This window comes from Cottoperca gobio, chromosome 12 (assembly GCF_900634415.1).
Source record: "Cottoperca gobio chromosome 12, fCotGob3.1, whole genome shotgun sequence".
Classification (NCBI taxonomy): Eukaryota; Metazoa; Chordata; class Actinopteri; order Perciformes; family Bovichtidae; genus Cottoperca; species Cottoperca gobio.
The window spans coordinates 19,510,566-19,529,803 of NC_041366.1; the positions used below are offsets into that span (position 1 = coordinate 19,510,566).

The 19,238-nt window shown below is 40.1% G+C and overlaps 3 protein-coding genes across 5 annotated transcripts; 2 read left to right on the top strand and 1 right to left on the bottom strand.

Annotated features, from left to right (window-relative positions):
• Window positions 1-1,636: 1,636 nt before the first annotated feature.
• Window positions 1,637-8,272, top strand: hexb (hexosaminidase B (beta polypeptide)). Of its 3 annotated transcripts, none has more exons than XM_029444552.1 (14): window positions 1,639-1,970; window positions 2,105-2,256; window positions 3,091-3,156; window positions 3,468-3,514; window positions 3,617-3,727; window positions 3,815-3,916; window positions 4,322-4,454; window positions 4,839-5,019; window positions 5,108-5,194; window positions 5,300-5,372; window positions 6,557-6,737; window positions 7,275-7,365; window positions 7,459-7,563; window positions 7,977-8,272. In XM_029444552.1, exons 1-14 carry the CDS (start codon window positions 1,702-1,704, stop codon window positions 8,038-8,040), a joined length of 1,662 nt encoding a protein of 553 aa, XP_029300412.1. In that variant the 5' UTR covers window positions 1,639-1,701; the 3' UTR covers window positions 8,041-8,272. The 3 variants fall into 3 exon arrangements, 2 of the variants coding, with proteins under 2 accessions (XP_029300412.1, XP_029300413.1); XM_029444553.1 differs by lacking the exon at window positions 6,557-6,737 and adding an exon at window positions 5,750-5,924 and having other exon boundaries at window positions 1,640-1,970; XR_003833176.1 differs by lacking the exons at window positions 7,459-7,563; window positions 7,977-8,272 and adding an exon at window positions 5,750-5,924 and having other exon boundaries at window positions 1,637-1,970.
• Window positions 8,264-15,620, bottom strand: gfm2 (GTP dependent ribosome recycling factor mitochondrial 2). The gene is made up of 20 exons (XM_029444551.1): window positions 15,331-15,620; window positions 15,160-15,244; window positions 14,805-14,850; window positions 14,614-14,711; window positions 14,399-14,524; window positions 14,170-14,258; window positions 13,987-14,075; window positions 13,835-13,895; window positions 13,469-13,672; window positions 12,668-12,748; window positions 12,437-12,585; window positions 11,941-12,081; window positions 11,629-11,728; window positions 11,364-11,550; window positions 11,178-11,254; window positions 10,956-11,094; window positions 9,884-10,069; window positions 9,683-9,798; window positions 9,109-9,291; window positions 8,264-8,575 (listed from the first exon to the last, which is right to left on the bottom strand). Exons 1-20 carry the CDS (start codon window positions 15,370-15,372, stop codon window positions 8,447-8,449), a joined length of 2,328 nt encoding a protein of 775 aa, XP_029300411.1. The 5' UTR covers window positions 15,373-15,620; the 3' UTR covers window positions 8,264-8,446.
• A 706-nt stretch (window positions 15,621-16,326) lies between these two features.
• nsa2 (NSA2 ribosome biogenesis homolog (S. cerevisiae)) lies at window positions 16,327-18,752 on the top strand. The gene is made up of 6 exons (XM_029444616.1): window positions 16,327-16,498; window positions 17,128-17,315; window positions 17,430-17,580; window positions 17,711-17,890; window positions 18,006-18,198; window positions 18,457-18,752. Exons 1-6 carry the CDS (start codon window positions 16,496-16,498, stop codon window positions 18,522-18,524), a joined length of 783 nt encoding a protein of 260 aa, XP_029300476.1. The 5' UTR covers window positions 16,327-16,495; the 3' UTR covers window positions 18,525-18,752.
• The last annotated feature ends 486 nt before the right edge of the window (window positions 18,753-19,238 follow it).

Below are 19,238 nucleotides of genomic sequence, written 5' to 3' on the forward strand. Positions count from 1 at the left end.
CAAATAAGGAAGTATTTAATGTCATATGGGCTATGCATAAACAAATATGTTCCTTTTGTTTGCCAAAGAGTCACATATAAAGTGATGTATGTTATGCTGCATCGTGACATTTTTCATTTTATAAATCCCGGTTAGACCTTTAAACAGCTTTACATTTTTAATAAGAGAAATTACAATTCAGATTAATGTTGGATCTGGGAGTTGATTAATCAGGATTATTTTTAATTTATCAATTAATTTACTTTACTAGTGAGTTGAATTGACTGTTTCATATATAGAGACAGTTAATATATGAATGATAGAGGTGTGGAAAGAAAACAATCTTTATGGCAGTAAATGTTTCATGTGACAAGAGAGACACCTGGTGGACGATGTTTCTATTTCGTGAAAAATTATTATTTATAGTAGATCAAATGTAGTGCACAAAATAAAATGCGAGTCAATAACACGCTGTACTAAAGTAGAGGTTAAAGTTCCCTCTGGTTGCATAACGGCAACAGGTAGTGATGGTAACTGTTGTTCCTCTTACAGCGATGAGTCAGTCATGATGGGGACACAGACCGGCAGATATCACACACTAGAACATGATTCCAGTCAATGCAGCGTATCTTTTATATTTCTGTTTATATATACCTCCATTATGTAATGTATACATATGATTCTGATTCATGTAGAAATACACTAGATGGTTTTCCAATAAGTAAATATAATATAATATAGATACAGCACACGGTATGAGGAGTACTGTTGCATGTTGCATGAACATCATGCAATAAGTTGCAGCCCTCTTCTGTTGTCTTTCCCTTTTCTTGTTCATTACACTCTACTGATGTTACGAATTGATATACTTTATATTGCCATTGTTTAACTTATACTTTGTTAATTAAATCGTGTTAAGTGTTTTTATCTCGCACATATTTTACCGTGTCAAATGTTCATATTCACCATATTTATTGGTATTTATCTTTGTTTTATTTTAAATGTCCATGATGGTTTGCTTTTATGTAAAGCCTTTTTTGTTGCATGAACTGTGCAAGAACATTTATTTATCTACTTACTTAAGTACATAAATTAAATGTTATAAATTATTACATTTAGCTCATTTATAGATGTGTTGTGTCCTGTTGCCTTGCGATCTTTACGCATGTTTTCTTACTTATTTCGAGCCGATAACATCAAGATAAAAAGATGTTATAAATGTCAATATGATCAAATAACTACTTTAAAATGGAAAACAATGCAACGTTATGAATATTTACATAACACTAACTTAAGATGTATTGTTCTCTGTTGCCTTGCATTCTTTGTGCTTTATCCTTGTTTTATTTTTAATATTATTTGATTTTATGAAAAACTCTCTGACTTACATTTCATGCATGAGTTGTGCAATATATATTTTCTTTTTACTTATTTCCAACAAATAACAGCAAGATAAAAAAAAAAGCTTTTATAAGCAATTAATTGTTATAAATATGTACATATAGCTAACTTAAGAAGCATTACTTTCTGTTGCCTTGCATTCTTTGTGCTTTACATTTAACTTCATACGTTTCATAATGCATAAAGAAGCACTATGGGTTGTGGTTCCCCTTTAAATCTTTGCACAACCTGGAGTTGTGCACGAGAAGCCCCGCCCAGCTCCCTCCACATAATGCTGCTGTGTGATCACCAGGTCTCGTGACTCTACTGTGTACTACCGACATGATCACTACTGTGAAGTTTGCACTACTGTCGCTGGCCCTTGCCTTCTCCCAGGGGCTGCAGCACAACTACATCGATGAATTTGACGAAGAGCCCGAAGCTGAGCGCGTCGTCCAGGCGTCCAAATATGGCTCTCTGTGGCCTCTGCCGCAGAAAGTGCAAATCTCGGATGTTTCACTCAAGTTAAACAGCTTCAGCTTCAAAATAGTTGACGCCAAAGGGTCAACCGCCGGGCCAAGCTGCAGCCTCCTGCAGAATGCGTACAGGAGGTAATTATATTCAATTGGTTTGTTTGTTAGCTCTGCTTTCAGTTTCTCTCTCTCCCCTAGAAATACAGGGCTGCATTCAGGGACCTGTCTCTGCGTGGTAAACACTGGTGTCCCATCTGTGCCTCTCTCGACAGGTATTATGAGTACGTGTTTGGCAGCGCTAAAAGGCTGGAGCTCAGGAAAAGCAGAAGAACGGGCCCATCCGAGCTCACAGAGCTGCAGGTGTGGATCACATCACCTGACTCTGATTGTGACACCTACCCCAGTGTGGCATCTGACGAGTCATGTGAGTCTCTTCCTCATTGCTGATATTATTGGTCATCAGGAATCTGTCCTGTCACCAAGAAGTAACTAAGTACATTATTTCCTTTTGTATGTTACTTCGGTTCCACGAAATGTACTTTATACACAACTTCTTTTATTTAACATCTGTAGTTACTTTACAGATTAAGATTTTATAGACAAATATAAAGATTAAACTGCACAGCAGTGTAGAAAGTAGTTAACATTAGCGCTTTTGTACTTTCACGTTTGAAACTTTACATTTAGCTAATAATACTTACATACTTTTTACTCAAATTAAAATTTGAGTACAGGACTATTCCTTCTATTGAAGTATTTTTATATTGCAGTATCTCCACCACCGCCTCTGCTGATTAATTATAATATCCATCAGTTTTTAGGGAAGCCCAAAAAAAACATACTTTATAATATACAGTGGTGGAAAGTAACTAGTGAGCATATTTACTCAAGTACTTAAGTACATCCACTGCATTTCAGATGGGGTTATTGTACGCCACTACATTTATTTGACAGCTACAGTCATTCTTTTTCAAATGTAAGATTTGACATCACAAAAACATATGAAAAGACGCAGCACTGTCTCACTGGGGCCAGTTTTTGCATTTTTACTTAGGAACTGAATACTTTGATAATATATTAAATTCTTCAGGCCACATTTTACACGTATACTCATGATGCACTAATGGAATTAGAGATTACCTGGACAGTAGATAGTAGGATTAACACGGTCAAATGTTTAAAGCCTCCCCTAAGACCCTGACATTAGTACCATAATAACCACCTGCCTGCGCACATACACAACTGTTTGTTTCCACAGATGAGCTGACAGTGGATCAGCCGATTGCGGTCCTGAAAGCGCCGAAGGTCTGGGGAGCACTGCATGGTAGGACATCATTTTCACTTTGCACAATTTCACAATAACTTCCCGTTATCAGTTAATCAGTAGATCAGAATGTCAAACATCAGATAATCAATTTACTACGGTTAAAAAAACGTTTCCGCTTGATAAATAGCTTAAAGGATCAAAAGTGTATAACGTGCAGAGTCTGTGGCATCACTCCCTGCAAAATATAATTAGTGATGTATTGTGTTGCTGTTGAACTTTACTCTCGTATCTAGGGAACGCTATCAAGTGACAGCAGCTTCATTTTATGATACAATTTAAAAAAACCTTTTTATTTTGCATGGTTTTAGGTCTGGAAACGTTCAGCCAGTTGGTGTATGAAGATGAATATGGAGCTGTAAGTGAAAGACGATTATTTTAAAAGCTTTATTCACAATGACGATCAAGAGTGAACTGCATGTGAGCAGGTTTGAACTCTTCTCACTTTGCATCTTAACAGAAAAGCATCAATTCAACCACGATCAGTGACTTCCCCAGGTTTGCACATAGAGGCATCTTACTGGACAGCTCTCGGCATTTCCTGCCCATTAAAGTCATCTTGGCTAATCTGGTACGTCACCAACGCCTCGTTTTGTTGTCATTTTTAAATTGTATTCACTGCTTAAACATTTGTTTTCCTTTTTGTTTATTTATACAGGAAACGATGGCGATGAACAAATTCAATGTTTTCCACTGGCACATCGTGGATGATCAGTCCTTCCCTTACCTGAGCCGAACGTTCCCACAGCTGAGCCAGCAGGTCAGGAAGACGGGTTACTGCTTTTGCATCTCAGCAAATACAAGTAGAAAAAAAAAAATATATATATATATATATATATATATATATATATATATATATATATATATATATATATATATATATATATATATATATATATATATATATATATATATATATATATATATATATATATATATATATATATATTTTTTTTTTTTTTTTTCATGAAAATACACAAAAAAATATATTTTTTCAGTATTTTGGCTCCACAGTTTATTGTAGACTTAATATAGAAGCTGAGGTTGTACTTGCCAACATATGTGCCATATACATTAACACACCCAATATGATTGACAATGTCCCTAGTGAGGCACAAGGGTTGATATCGAGACATAGCATAATAATTCATTAAACTGTCCACAGGGAGCTTACCACCCGTACACACACGTGTACACACCCGCTGACGTGAAGATGGTGATCGAGTTTGGCCGTCTGCGAGGCATTCGTGTTATCCCAGAGTTTGACACTCCCGGACACACGCAGTCGTGGGGAAAAAGTGAGTTTTGGAATTGTTGGTGGAGAGAAACCAACATTTTATTTCATGTTTTCTTTTTAACACTCTGAACTCTCAAGCTGTTTCAGGGCATGTTTTTGCTCCGGTCACATTTTACTCCTCGTTTTTCACTGCAACCTTTACGTCCTGCACCTCAAAGGAAACGGCACAATCATGGCTAGAAGTAGGGATAACTAGAACGTGTGTAGGATAACAGTTATAATGCAATATATTTTACATTATATGCAACAAGTGTTTCCAATATTGGGGGAAGAAATGGAGGCTCCAGTGATGGGGCGATGTAAGATTTTATCGAGGCTCGTGATAAAAACGCATCATAACACATTTGGTATAAATAAAATACCAAAAACACCTTTTTCCTCTCAGGCCAGAAAGATCTGCTCACACCGTGTTACTCTGGCTCCAAACCCTCCGGCTCCTTCGGACCAGTGAACCCCATCCTGAACACCACGTATGACTTCATGAGCCAGTTCTTCAAGGAGATCAGCGTCGTGTTCCCCGACGCCTACATTCACCTGGGAGGGGATGAGGTGGACTTCACCTGCTGGTGAGACTGGACACAATGTCAAATAAACTCCTCCTCAGAAATCAAAGATTAAACGGCAGTTAATGTTTGCTTTTTGTCTTCAATGCAGGAAGTCCAACCCAGACATTCAGAAGTTCATGGCTCAGCAAGGCTTCGGACAGGACTACAGCAAACTGGAATCATTCTACATCCAGAAGTGTGTTGCTCCTTTATACTCTCTTGTAACAGTAAATCAGAGAGATTTAACCTTCTCTTTTTATTTTATTTATTTTATTTTTTTAAAATCTATTTTATCTGATAGACTCTTGGATATCGTCGCCACTACCCAGAAGGGCTACATGATCTGGCAGGAGGTCTTTGACAACGGTGTAAAGGTAACTAAAGCGTTATTTCCACGTTAATTATATTAAAATGTCTAAAAATTAAAATTATATTATGTTAACATTATATTGATTCCATGAATTAATATAATGTTTTATGTTGACTAGACCCAGATGTTGGTGTGATTGATAAAGTACTAATTTGTGTTTTTGCTTTTCATTCTGTGTTATTAAAGGAATAGTTTGACATTTTCAGAAATGAGCTAATTTGTGTAAATATTTCTTCATATTTAATGAGTGGTATCACCTAATCCTCAAACTCTCAGCTAGAAAGCGAATAAACATATTTCCCAAAATGTCAAACTATTCCTTGAACCTAAAACTTTCCTTGTAGTATCTAAGTACAGTAGCTTGGTCTGCAACTATTCCAGTTAAAGCCAGACACAGTAGTACATGTGTGGATCGGCGGCGGGGCTAATGAGGAGATGGGCAAGGTCACAGGAGCAGGGTACACCACCATCCTCTCCGCCCCATGGTACCTAGATTACATTAGCTACGCACAGGACTGGCAGAAGTACTACAAGGTTGAGCCGCTCAACTTCAACGGTCAGTTTTAGCATTTCATTTGGTGGCGGGACATTTCCATGTGGGCCTCGTTGATTGAGGCAAAAAGAATTGTGGATTTTGTTTAACAGGCTTACGCTTGAAAACTGCACAGAGAGTCAGACGGACGTGAAGGGAAGATGGGGCCGTTTGGTTGGTGGTTTCACATGTTGGGTCTTTCTCGATGTAGTTCACCGCTGTGGAGGACCAACCCCGGTTTATGTAACACGACGACACGATAAACAAAGTACTCAAATAACTAGACTAGCACTCAGAGCGCAGACCATCGCCAAGGCTCCATAAGTGGAAACATAATGCGTGCCGTGCTTCGGATCATACAGGTGTCACGATTCTTGAACGTTCCCTGTGGGCAGGCTGTTTTTATTTAGTTTTTTGGATGTGCACAAGCTACAGGGTGACAAACCGAAAACATAACCTCCTTGGCGACGGTGATATTAATGAGTGAACAATGTGGCAACAAGGTACTTGAGAAAATAAGTCTGGTTTGGTCCTCCATCAACCTCGACCAAGACTAAAGTGGACTTGAACTTGCCGCTTTTTCGTCTTTGTCCCGCTCATGTCTTCTGTATCTTGCTGATACTCACACTTTGTGTGTGTGTGTGTGTTCTGTGTAGCTGAAACAAGACACACTTATCCACGTTTGGAAAGGAAACAAGCAGCAATACCAAAGTGAGATGGCAAATGTTACGTCATCAGGGTACCAGACCCTGCTGTCCACTCCCTGGTACCTGAACCGTATCTCCTACGGCCAAGACTGGCAGGGCCATTACGAGGCCGACCCGCAGGATTTCAAGGGTTCGTGTCTGCATGATTGATTTATTTAGCAAGACTTTAGTTCCCTGCCAATTCTGACCAGTAATTAGCTGTTTGTGCAACATTAGCTTGTTTCAGTATTCAGGACTCTTGTGAAGTTGTATTGTTCTGTAGTTTAACTCAGACTTTATTAGCTGTGACTCTAAAATGTCATGTCGTCTGTCACTCCTGTGCAAATATGTGTAAGCCTGTTGAATGAACAGAGGTCAAATGTCTTAAAGGGGACATGTTCTGCTTATCTTCACGCCCATATATTTTGTATGTTTACATGCTTTAATGTTAAAAAAAATCTTATTTCAAGGTTTATAAGTTAGTTGGAGCTCCAGATTCCTAAATGTATGTTTTAAAAAAGCACTGAAAAAGTGAGTTCATAATGTCCCCTTTAATATTTTGCTATTGTGAAAATCTCCTAATAATTGATGTTATATTAAATATTTATTTGTATCACTATCAGTGGAGTATGTTCCCTGGACTTTCCTTTGGTTTGCTCATCTCATTAAATATTCCATCTTCATTTAGGAACTGAGGAACAAAAGAAGCTTGTGATTGGTGGAGAAGCCTGTCTGTGGGGGGAGTATGTGGACGCCACCAACCTGACACCCAGACTCTGGTGAGTTATTCAGTCTTAGACTCTCATCAGTAAAAACATGTGTTTGGCTTTACGTGACTGCAGACTGATTTATTTACTTGCGTCCCTCCCCAGGCCTCGTGCCAGCGCCGTGGCCGAGCGGCTGTGGAGCGCCATGGACGTGACGGACATCAACGATGCCTTCAACAGACTGTCTGTGCACCGCTGCCGCATGGTGGAGTAAGTATCTTAAGTGTTTATACTAACTGCATCTGTGTCTATCAGATGGGTCTCAATATAAACGCAGGGCTCGAACTTAAAGGTGTCCCGCGGACAGAATGAATCAGGTCCCATCACTCTTACAGTTACTGTTCAGTGTTTCTAAGATGGCTTAGTCTCCTTGGACCGCTGTATCAATGCAACATCAGTGATTTCACTATGTGTACTTGTACAACCAGTATTTGACCAACAAACTTAGAACATTGGTGTGTGTGTGTGTGTGTGTGTGTGTGATCCATTAAAATTGAGACCCATCTGATTCCATTAGTACTCGTCTCCAGATGCTTTCTCCTGCTAAAGGCTGCTAACTATTATAAAACATAATAACCCTCTAAACTCTTCTTCTTCTCCTCACTCTTCTTCTCCTCACTAAGGCGTGGGATCCCAGCGGAGCCGCTGTTTTCCAGCTACTGTCGCCGAGAGTACCGAGGTGTTTGAAACGGACTGAGAGGCCGTGAGGACAGAAAAGGGAAGAGAGTCCAAAAACAATCAAGTCCACGCTTGAGAGAATCATTCTGCCTTCTTAGAGAATCACTGAGCTGATGCTCTGACACATCATGCTTTTTAAATCTGCTACAGAACACTTGAGCATCATCTAATGTCATAAAGATGGTGACTTTGTTTTTCTATGACTGTATAATAATTAATTGTGAATAAAATGTTGACATTTGATGTGAGTCTTGTATTTCATATGGTTCACAAAACAAGGATATATAATGTTTTGCATCCGGCTCAGAACATGATACAGTTTCCTGCAGAGGGTTTACTGTAAGTCCTGTGACCGCGCCGCAGATTCAGAAGACTAGTGGTCCATCGCTGAACAGTTTCACATTGTTGAACAGTTTCACAGCAGACCAGACATTTTTTTCAGGAGGGAGTTCTGGTCCTGGGGGTTCATGGCCACATAGGTGTCCAGCTCCAGCGTGAAGGTGGCGTTGCCGGATGTCACCGTCCGCAGGATGGTGGAATAACCCTTTTTAAAAAAAGGAAAATGATAAGTACAGTCGGGCCGAGGGAGTAACTACATGGAACATCTTTACGTGATTAGCATATCAATATTACAAATACGTTTAGTGAACAGGAATATGATTTTATAATGAGCGACGCGCTCACATTGCAACACTTCAGGACACAAGTGTCACACAATCGTCTCGGAAAGTTTGCCATTATTTAGTATGTAAAGCAGATCAACAGGAACACCATAAGCAGACATACAGAACAAACCAGGAAGTGTGCATTGAGGTTAATTGAATTTATAAGGTTACTACTGCTGCTCAAAGTCAAAGATCCCACAACACTAACGTGCTAAATGATGACATTTTCACAGATGCAGACCTTGCACTGTGCTGCTGTTTCCCTTTTCTGCTTTACATACAACATTTCTGCTAAAAGTATTGAAGTAGGGGAGTTATTAATACACAACGATAGACAATGTGTTTGGGTGGAACAGAGATCTTCCCCGGGAAGCTTAAAAACTACAGACGGAAAGTTTGCGTGTCCTCTCACCATCATCTCAGCCAGGGGCACAGTGGCGACCAGCACCTTGTCATCGTGACGACTCTGGATGTCTTGCACGGTTCCTCGTCTTTGGGCTAAATCCCCGAGCACAGAGCTGAGGCGGTCCTCCCCAACGGTCACCTCCAGAGACATCACTGGCTCCAAAACCTGACCTCCTGCGAGCCTCAGGGCCTGAGTTCAGAACCAGAACTTATGGTTTGATAATCCTAAAGTTAAAGCTCTGACATAAGAACCCATAATCAGTGCTGGAAGAAGTACTTAGTTCCTTTTACTTTAGTGTTTACTGTTTATATATGGATTAATATGAATGTGCGTGTGCCATTTTACTGCTGTAGATGTTTAACGTTGTGCTACTTTTAACAGCAATGCATCATATCCTATAAGATCCTCATGTGTTGCTGTCCTGTGAGAACAGCGTATCTCTAAAGAGTCAACTCTTCGTGAGCTCGGAAAAACAGATTTCAGCTTTGTGACGATGCGTTCTCATTAAAGCCGTCAGATGATTGTAGTGGAGTAAAAAAAGCACCTTGACTGCAGCTCTTGAGTAAATGTATTTAGATACCTTGTGCATGCAGCGGGACACACAGGCAGACACCATGGCAGGAGAAGTTCCTGGTTCCATGTTGACCCTCTGGATCAGTGTAGACACCCCCTGTAGAGGATAACCCAACAGTGGACCTGAAGGTGGAAGCAGACGTTGATGTTTTAGTTCATATAAGAAGGTACGTTTGCAAGAGGAGAAATGAGCTTTGTTGAACGATACCTTGAAGAAATGAGCTGTGTGCTCCGTTCTCCACTGCCTCCTTCACTGCTGCTGACAGCTGCCCCCCCAGTTCCTCTGTGAACTCTAATTCACATGAACTCCCCGGAGTGAGGGTGTCCAGCGGTGCGACGGTCAGCGCCACCGTCACAACATGTCGTCTCTCCCCAACAGTACGGTCCAGCGTTTCTGAGATGAGCAGGGACATTCGTAAAAAGGTATGTGATAGAGGTTTCATATCTATTGTGGAATGTGCCGTATATGTTTATTATTGATGTATTCGGAATAAATCACCATCATAACAGCATAAAAATGACTTCCGCTAACAACAATCGGTCGCTGCGCCGAGAGCATCCACTTCGGCAATGTTCGGGCGATGACGTCACAAGTAGAACACAGCCGCCCCCAGTGTTCGTCTGCGTTACAGCCGCCCCCAGTGTTCGTCTGCGTTACAGCCGCCCCCAGTGTTCGTCTGCGTTACAGCCGCAGTGCGTCGATGAAACCGATGATTTGTGGGCAGCACTTTGAGAGATCGTGTTTCCAACAAACTGCTCGCCAAGGAAATGAGATTCAAAAAGAATTTAAGACTGAACGCAGAAGCTGTGCCTACAATACTGCCGAGACCCCAGCCAGCACAAGCCAGCACGCCGACTCAAACACGTCCGCCGGTGCAGAGTCCTCCACCAGAGACGACGCAATGCATTCTCCAGAAGGGAGAGAGCGAAGGTAAGCCGTGCTACTTGATTACTGTATTTATTGTTTCAAGCATAAAGCCATCATCGGTCGAGACCTACTGTATGTAACGAGTTTACACCAGGCCCTAGCTGATATCTGTGTTATTGTTTGTAGTGTTAATAACTTTAGCTAATTACACTTCATTAGCTTAATTAAGTATAGATTCAATGTTTAGAACAGGCTTCCCCATTTTATTCTGTAGTTTGAGTAAAAGCGTGAGTCTATTTAACGTTTAACTATCACCCTATTATTACAGAGGTGTGTGTGTGTGTGTGTGTGTGTGTGTGTGTGTGTGTGTGTGTGTGTGTGTGTGTGTGTGTGTGTGTCTGTCGTGCAGTACCTGTCGTAGAGACCTCGTGGAGAATGGACTCCCTGTAAGCCACCTGCAGCGGCCCGAGGTAAGTCTCGATGCCGTACTCTCTTCTGATCCGATCATGGACGATCTCGATGTGCAGCTCTCCCATCCCACACAAAATGGTCTGAGGACGGAGACAATCGGTTGACTCATTGTGTCAGATGCTCCGACTAAACAAACTCCTGGTTAATCCAACGATGGCGTTACCTGACCGGAGTCTGCATCGACCCTGACTTGAAGGCTCGGGTCTTCTCTCTGGAGGTTAGTCAGTGCAGTCTCCAGATCTGTCAGGGGGGAAAGAATACAACAAATGAGAGTAAATTGGTAGTTAGTTACACTTAAGTTCTTTTACTGCTTACAAACAATCTTGAACTTGTAACCACGTTCTCGTACCGGCCTGTTTGGCCATGGTGGGCGGCTCTATGGTGCAGAAGAAGACGGGTTCAGGGACCTCCACCCCTGAAAGGACCACGTCAGCATGTTCCCTGCGCTTCTTTCCAGCCCCGCCGTCACTTTGGGCTCGGCGGGCGGCGGCTGCTGCTGAAGCCTTCGATGAAACGATGGTGTCCCCTGTGACCGTCTAAAGTGGAAAACATGAAATAACATTTAAAATATTCAAAATGGCAAATAAAGATTATAACGTGGTAAATATTTCTACCTGCTTCAGTCCTACAGTCAGAGCGATGTTTCCCGCCGTCATCGAGGGGATTTCTACATGCTGATCAGCAAACGGCACCATCAGCCTGCTAATCCTCTCACTGCAAACATGGAGCAAAACACTTTGACATCTAATATATATAATATAATGTATAATGTGTGAAAGAACTGCAAATATCTGTTACTGTAATCATTGTCTGTAAATTGTTGGCAATGTGTTTTTTCATCCCACCTATGAATGTTATTGTATATTTTACAATATGCACAAATAAAGAACTCGGTAACGTCTTGTAATGTAAACTACGGAACGCACGTGCTGTTCCTGTTGATGTTGTGGACCGCCGTCTGTGGTTTCAGAGTCCCAGAGTAAATCCGCAGAAACACCAGAGGACCGCGCTGCTTGTCGTGGAGAACCTTGAAGGCCAGAGCACATAAGTCGTCGTTGTACCAGCGCCTGCAGGACGAGGAACAGAGCTTATGTTCTGACAACAATTAAGAAGTGTACAAAGAAAAAGTTCAATAAAAGAAAATCTTTTTCCTTTTATCGTATCCTATCACAATAGATAGAAGATAGAAAGAACATAACTTTTCAGGCTCATTCAGACGCATTAAGTCAGTTTAGATGAGCATTAAAACAAAGCAGTTAAGAGTATCACTCTCTAAGTTTCAATACTTAGTTGTAAAACAAAGAAAAAGGCAAAGAATAATTCGTATTGGATTGAAACACGTGGACTCCAGTGATGCTGGATTCATCCTTTAACTCGGTGTCACAACAGTTCAGGTGTGAGTAAGTTCAAATGTTCACTCACACCAGGTCGTGGTGCCGTTCATTGGGGGCAGGCAGGTAGGCAGTGATGGCGTCTAAAAGAGGCTGAACTCCTTTGTTTCTCAAGGAGCTCCCACATAGTACTGGGACGCCTTTACGGGCCAGAGTGACCCGCCGCACCGCCTCCTGTAGCTGGGGACACGTGAGCACGGTTTACTCTGTATTCACTAGCAACGCTGTCACTTTATATGCTGTGGAACAATACAACACTTACTTTGATTGAGGAAACATCATTAAAATTGTCACTAAAATCAGTCAGCAGCAAATCAGCAAACTCATCATCCAGATCAGCAACCTGCCGGCGACATTCAGATTCAGAGATGTGGAAAGTGTTAACATTGTTGTAAATGTAGGGTGAACTTTGAAAAATAAACTACAATATGGCTCGAGGATATTTTCAATAAATGTCACATCTTAGTTTGAACACAGAGTGCTGACTAAATTTAATTAAATAATCTCCTTCTTCACCTCTTTGCACAGAAACCAATATTCTTACCATATAGTATATACATATACATATACATTATATATATATATATATATATATATATATATATATATATATATATATATATATATATATATATATATATATATATATATATTATATACATATATATTATATATATTATATATATATTATATACATATTATATACATATATATTATATATATATATATATATATATATTAATTTATTTTAGGAAGATTATATATTTATATATATATATATATACGGTATATATATATTTATGGCAATTTCTGCCTGTTTTAACTTTACTTATTTACCGGCGGTGCACTGTATCAGCAACAGATGCAAAAGTCTCCTTTGCAATATGTGGGCAGACCAATAACATACTGTAATGTCAAACATTAGAACTGTTTAGTTGTGTCGTTAATTTATTTTTAATAGGAAATACATTTTTATGGGGTTTTCTGGTCTAGAAACACAGATTTTCTTGCAGTACAACTGAGCGTATTGTTTGTCCTGGTTTGTAAATGTTATGACATGCACCTGCTCGATTAAAGCCGCCCTGGCCTCAGTGACCTCCTGCAGCAGATCTGGCTCGTCCGACTGGTCGAGAGGTTTGCTTTCGAACATTCGACCGTCGTCCTCGTCCCTCATAGATCTGATTCCACTTCGCTGCTTCCACACCAATTTCTGGTTGGTTAACAAGTCGACGACACCCGAGAAGCTTTTGCCACTGCCGACAGGAATCTATGAAACAGGAAGTCTCTCCGTCAGACTTCTTCCACCTCTGCTAATAATCATCAGCCTTATTAACCTGCATTCTTAACAATAATTGCTACTTGAAGGCGATTTCAGTGCATCATTCATTCAAATTTTGATAATACGTAATGTTTTCCTCTAAAAGCTTACCTGCAGCAGGACTGGATTGGCTTTCAACTTCTGTCTTATGCTCTCAAGGGAAAAACTTAAACTGAGAGAAGAAAAAGTTAAATAAAGTTTCCAGTCAAATCCTTTAAAAGCAAGAAAACACTTGTATATGTTCTGACTTTTGAGTGACTCACCTGGCTGCGGGTTTATCCATCTTATTGAGGAAACAAACACAGGGAACGTGGTGCTTCTGTGCTTGTCTCCACACGGTCAGAGTCTGAGCCTGTTGGCAACAGAAGCAACTGTGTTCAGAGCAGCGCGCCCAATTATATAAAACAACGTCATTTTTTAATAGAAAAAAGCGCCAGTGGTTTCACCTCAACACCAGCAGAAGCATCAAACACGGCAACAGCCCCGTCAAGAACACGAAGTGCTCGCTCCACCTCAAGAGTGAAGTCAACATGTCCTGTAATCACACACACACACACACACACACACACACACACACACACACACACACACACACACACACACACACACACAGTCATATTTGCTCCTTCTCATTTCCATTGGAGTGTTTTATTCTCATAAGGAAGATGTTTCTACCTGGGGTGTCTATGAGGTTTATTCTATGAGTTTTCCAATCAAACGTGACGGCTGCAGACTGTATGGTGATGCCACGCTCCCTCTCTTGAGCCATAAAATCTGTGACTGTATCCCCGTCATCCACATCTGAAAACAACGGAGTAGCGGAAATTATTAAAGAGACACAAACAATCAGGTTATGAAGTCCACATGTTTTCTTTTACCGTCCTAATCACCTCCTAGTGCTCTCGTGTAGCCGGAGTAATACAGCATCCTCTCTGTGGTTGTCGTCTTCCCTGCGTCAATGTGGGCCATAATGCCGATGTTTCGGATCCTGCAGATACAGAGCACGAGTGAACAACGAGCCCAGAACACGGCTGAATCTGAAGAGCATTTCTAAACCTGACTGCAGAATGAAATGACTTACTTGGATACATCAGGGTTGACCACAGCCCGCAGTGATTTGACATCATCTATGACGGTGAACATGAAGTACACTGAATCATTGATGACTTTTTTAGAGCTACGTATGTTACATCAGCAAAATGCAACAGTAATATATGTATTATCATATATAATAGTACAACACTGCATGTTGAGTACTTTAACTTACATGTTGCTGATAATACATAAACACATTTACTTAAGTGACGTTTTTAATGCATGACTTTTACTTGAAATACAGTATTTTCACAATGTGTTATTAGTACTTTTACTTAAGTTAAGGATCTGAATACTTCTTCCACCATAGATTATGATATTAAAATATGAAAACAACGTACCTGGAAGAAACCCGAAGTGTCTTTGTACATGACAGCTCACTGTACATCTGCAGCCCTGCAGCCCAGCTGTTAATAAATACCTTCCCTGTGAATGAAAACAAGTCATGAAGTCAACATGGTATTAAGATCATTTCACACTGACATCACTTAGTTTTGCCAATTCAATCTTACCCAAATCATCCTTCTTAATGTCCGACAGGCTCTAACGTGCATATTTAATCTCTGTTTATCTTCCAAGCTTGTTCCTCAGTCATCTGAGTTTTGGATGAATCATTGGGGAGCGACATTGCAGTGACACATCAGCCCGCTTGTAAAAGATCAACCATAACACTACAATACCCGTAGATATATACGAAATGTATTCCCAACTAAAGCATTAAAATGTCCTACAAAACAACATAAACCGCTGTTAAATGTCACGCTTTCATACGGTACGGCTCCAAAATACATCCCTAGAAACAAGCGTGTAGGCATTCAGTTCTGGGCAGGAATGGTTCCGTCAATATATTTGTGTCCTTATTTCTTATAATAAAGACATTTTAAATGTTCTCTCTCTCTCTCTCTAAAGACATTTTACAAGTACATACCATGTATAAAATAATCACAAAATAAGGAAGTAGAAAAGAAATGAACGCTAAAGTTTAACTTCATCCACCACCCTTTAACGTTAAAGGGTGGTGGATGAAGATATATATATATAAAATAAAGTGTTAACGCAGTACAAGCTGATACAGTTTTAATGGCTTTTTTGTTTTAAGGAATGTCAAATTAGTGTATTATTTGAACTCATTCTTAAGCCAATAAAGCAAGGTTTCTTAACTGTGAATTTACATTTTTAAATATAGAATTTGGCCATTATAATAAAAATATTAATGTGTTGTGAGTGTTTTTCTGCCTTTTATTTTCCAGGAGACCAAACAACTCATTCCTCCAAAGCAAGACCAGCCATTATTAATATTTTAAGTAATATGTAAAAAGACACAATTGGCTCAATGTCTCTCTTAAATCTTTTTTAATATAAAAATAAATGGTTCCACTAATATTTAAAACAATGTAAAATAGTTTAATATAATACGTTAAAATTATTTAATTAAAATATATTTGAATAAATCCAGTATTTAATCTTTATCGATGTTGTTGAGACGAAGCCGTTCATATCAAAACAACGGACAAACCGTTACTTCCGGGATGACGTACTTCCTCTAAGTGTCGGCTCCGGGGAAAACAACATCGAAACGACCCCAGCCTCAAGCAAAGAACACCAAGTATCCTGCGTCTTTACGACTCTTACCACCTGTGACGCATTCAACTTGATACTTAACACCATAGACACAAAATGGTAAGAATAAAACTGTTTTTAATAGCATTATATGACTTTTATCAGGCATTTTAACAAGTTAGCATGTTGTGCTAACTATTAGCTTTAGTTCACATGTGGCATGGTGACGTGCTGCTCTGCCCTGGTGTTGTTTATAGTGTTAATATTAAAATAATTTACCCTCCACTGATTAAAAAGGCAGACGAAATAACTAGTGTGTGAATATGAAAGTTTGCTTTTGGGCAAAGTTGGCTTGTTAATTATATGGTGTGCTGCTCAGTTTTAGGTGTCCGTACGGTGTTTCTTACGTCAAAGCCTTGAAGTGTAACTTTCGTGTGAATATTTCTTATGTTTTATCCAGTGTAGACTTCATTGATGATGGAATACAATCTGGATTTGCATTTAACTATGAAATCTAAAATAACTTGTTCAATTCTAAGTGATACTCTAGCCAGAATAGTTTATGTACGTGTTGTTGGCTTTTGGGTTTTCTCACAAATAAACGAGGAATAGATGGATTCAGGGCTTCAATTCACTTTTATTTTCATTATTGAACAATCTGAGAGGATATGACATGCGTCAAACCTGTGCATATATAATACTTAATAATAAAGTTGAATTAAAATGCATGTTTGTTTTTTCTTGTGTAGCCCCAGAACGAGCACATTGAGTTGCACCGCAAGCGGCATGGCTACCGCCTGGACCACCATGAAAAGAAAAGGAAGAAGGAGAGCCGTGAGGTCCATGAGCGGTCCCACAAAGCCAGGAAGCTGATTGGGTTGAAGGCCATACTGTACCACAAACAGAGACATTCAGAGAAGATCCAGATGAAGAAGACGTGAGTATAGAAACTGTTTTTGTCTTTGTAAATGCTGGCTGTCTAAAAAAACAAAAAAAACATGAAAATTACGACAAATAAACAGCTAAACAATTCTCACTTGTATCTTTGCAGCCTCAAAATGCATGAACAGAGGAGGACCAAGCAGAAGAGCGATGATAAGACCCCAGAGGGAGCAGTGCCAGCCTACCTGTTGGACAGAGAGGGACAGTCCCGTGCGAAGGTCCTTTCCAACATGATCAAACAGAAGAGGAAAGAGAAAGCTGTAAGTACCGGATGAAGACCCTTTTTCGGTGGTTGTCAAAACATATTTTGATTTGTTAAATGTAATGGTGATGATATAATTGTGTGGAAATACCGCAGTTGGTTTCTAATCCCAAATATGTTTTCTGTAGGGTAAATGGGAGGTGCCCCTGCCAAAGGTGCGCGCCCAGGGAGAGACAGAAGTTCTTAAAGTCATCAAAACTGGAAAGAGACAAAAGAAAGCCTGGAAGAGAATGGTCACCAAAGTTTGCTTCGTCGGAGAGGGCTTCACCCGTAAACCTCCCAAATATGAGCGTTTCATCCGACCCATGGTGAGTTTTATGTCTTACGAATGTAAGACACATGCACTCAAGCTTAATGTTGAATTCCTGTTTTGAATGATGTTCCTTACTCTTAAATGATCTCTTTCTCTTTATTCTACTTTAGGGTTTGCGTTTTAAGAAGGCTCATGTCACACATCCAGAGCTGAAGGCCACGTTCTGCCTCCCCATCCTCGGAGTGAAGAAGAACCCCTCCTCGCCCCTCTACACCGCTCTGGGAGTCATCACAAAAGGAACAGTCGTCGAGGTCAATGTCAGCGAGCTGGGTTTGGTCACACAAGGAGGAAAAGTTATCTGGGGTGAGTGCTCGTCAGTGTAAATCTATGGTATTAAAGGCCGTACCGAATACTTCTAGGCTTCGAAGCTTCATTCATAACTCTGACGTTCGAATTCTAATTCCTCGTTCTAATGCTGCACAGCTTTTATTTTTGTATCATGTCTATTCATTCTGTTGAGAGACCGTAATTCTGCAGATAAAGATTACGCTGCACTAATGTTGTTACAAAAGGGTGATGTCATAAAATATGTTATGAGTAAATATTTATTTTACCTTCCAGGTAAATATGCCCAGGTGACAAATAACCCAGAGAACGATGGCTGCATTAATGCCGTGCTGCTGGTCTAAGACTCTTGGCCTTTATACAGACTTTGCCTGGTAACTCTGAATCTACACGAGGAGTGTTGATACAACGAAGAACACAAAGATGCGACGAGCTGTGGGCTTCACATCGCGGGGCTGGCGGGAAGATCACTGATGCTGCACGTGGCAACACAACAGTTTTTGTAACAGAAGAAGAAAAGGAGGTGATCTGGGTGTTTAATGTGACGTAAATAAACTTGATGTCATCATTTATGTTGTCTTCTTTGCTTTCTTGTACAACGCTTCAGATAATAAGAGAACAGTTAAGCAAGCTATTTGCCCCTGAAAACAGTAACACAGTCCTTTGCTGATATCCTGATGGTTTGGAGATGTGGTAAATAAAAAAGGCTGACTCAACACGTATAGCTGGTATGTCTGTTAGGGTCCTGGAAATCCTTAAACACATTAAAATCCAAGTGCTTTCAAGGATTTCCAGCACCCGTACGGACCCCGAAAGCAGCTTTTCCCCCCCAGTTTTTAAAGTGATTGTAATTGCATCACTTTCATAATAAATGATTATCTAATAATTAGCTATTTAGATTAAATATTAAAACTAGAATTACCACCTTGCAGTTGTACGCCTCTGCCAGACAAGTGGCAGTTCACATCCATGTCCGTCCAAAATGTCATCGCTTTATCCTGTTAGACATTTGTGTGAAATTGTCCTAATTAGTGTTTGCATTATTTATTGAAGGCCAG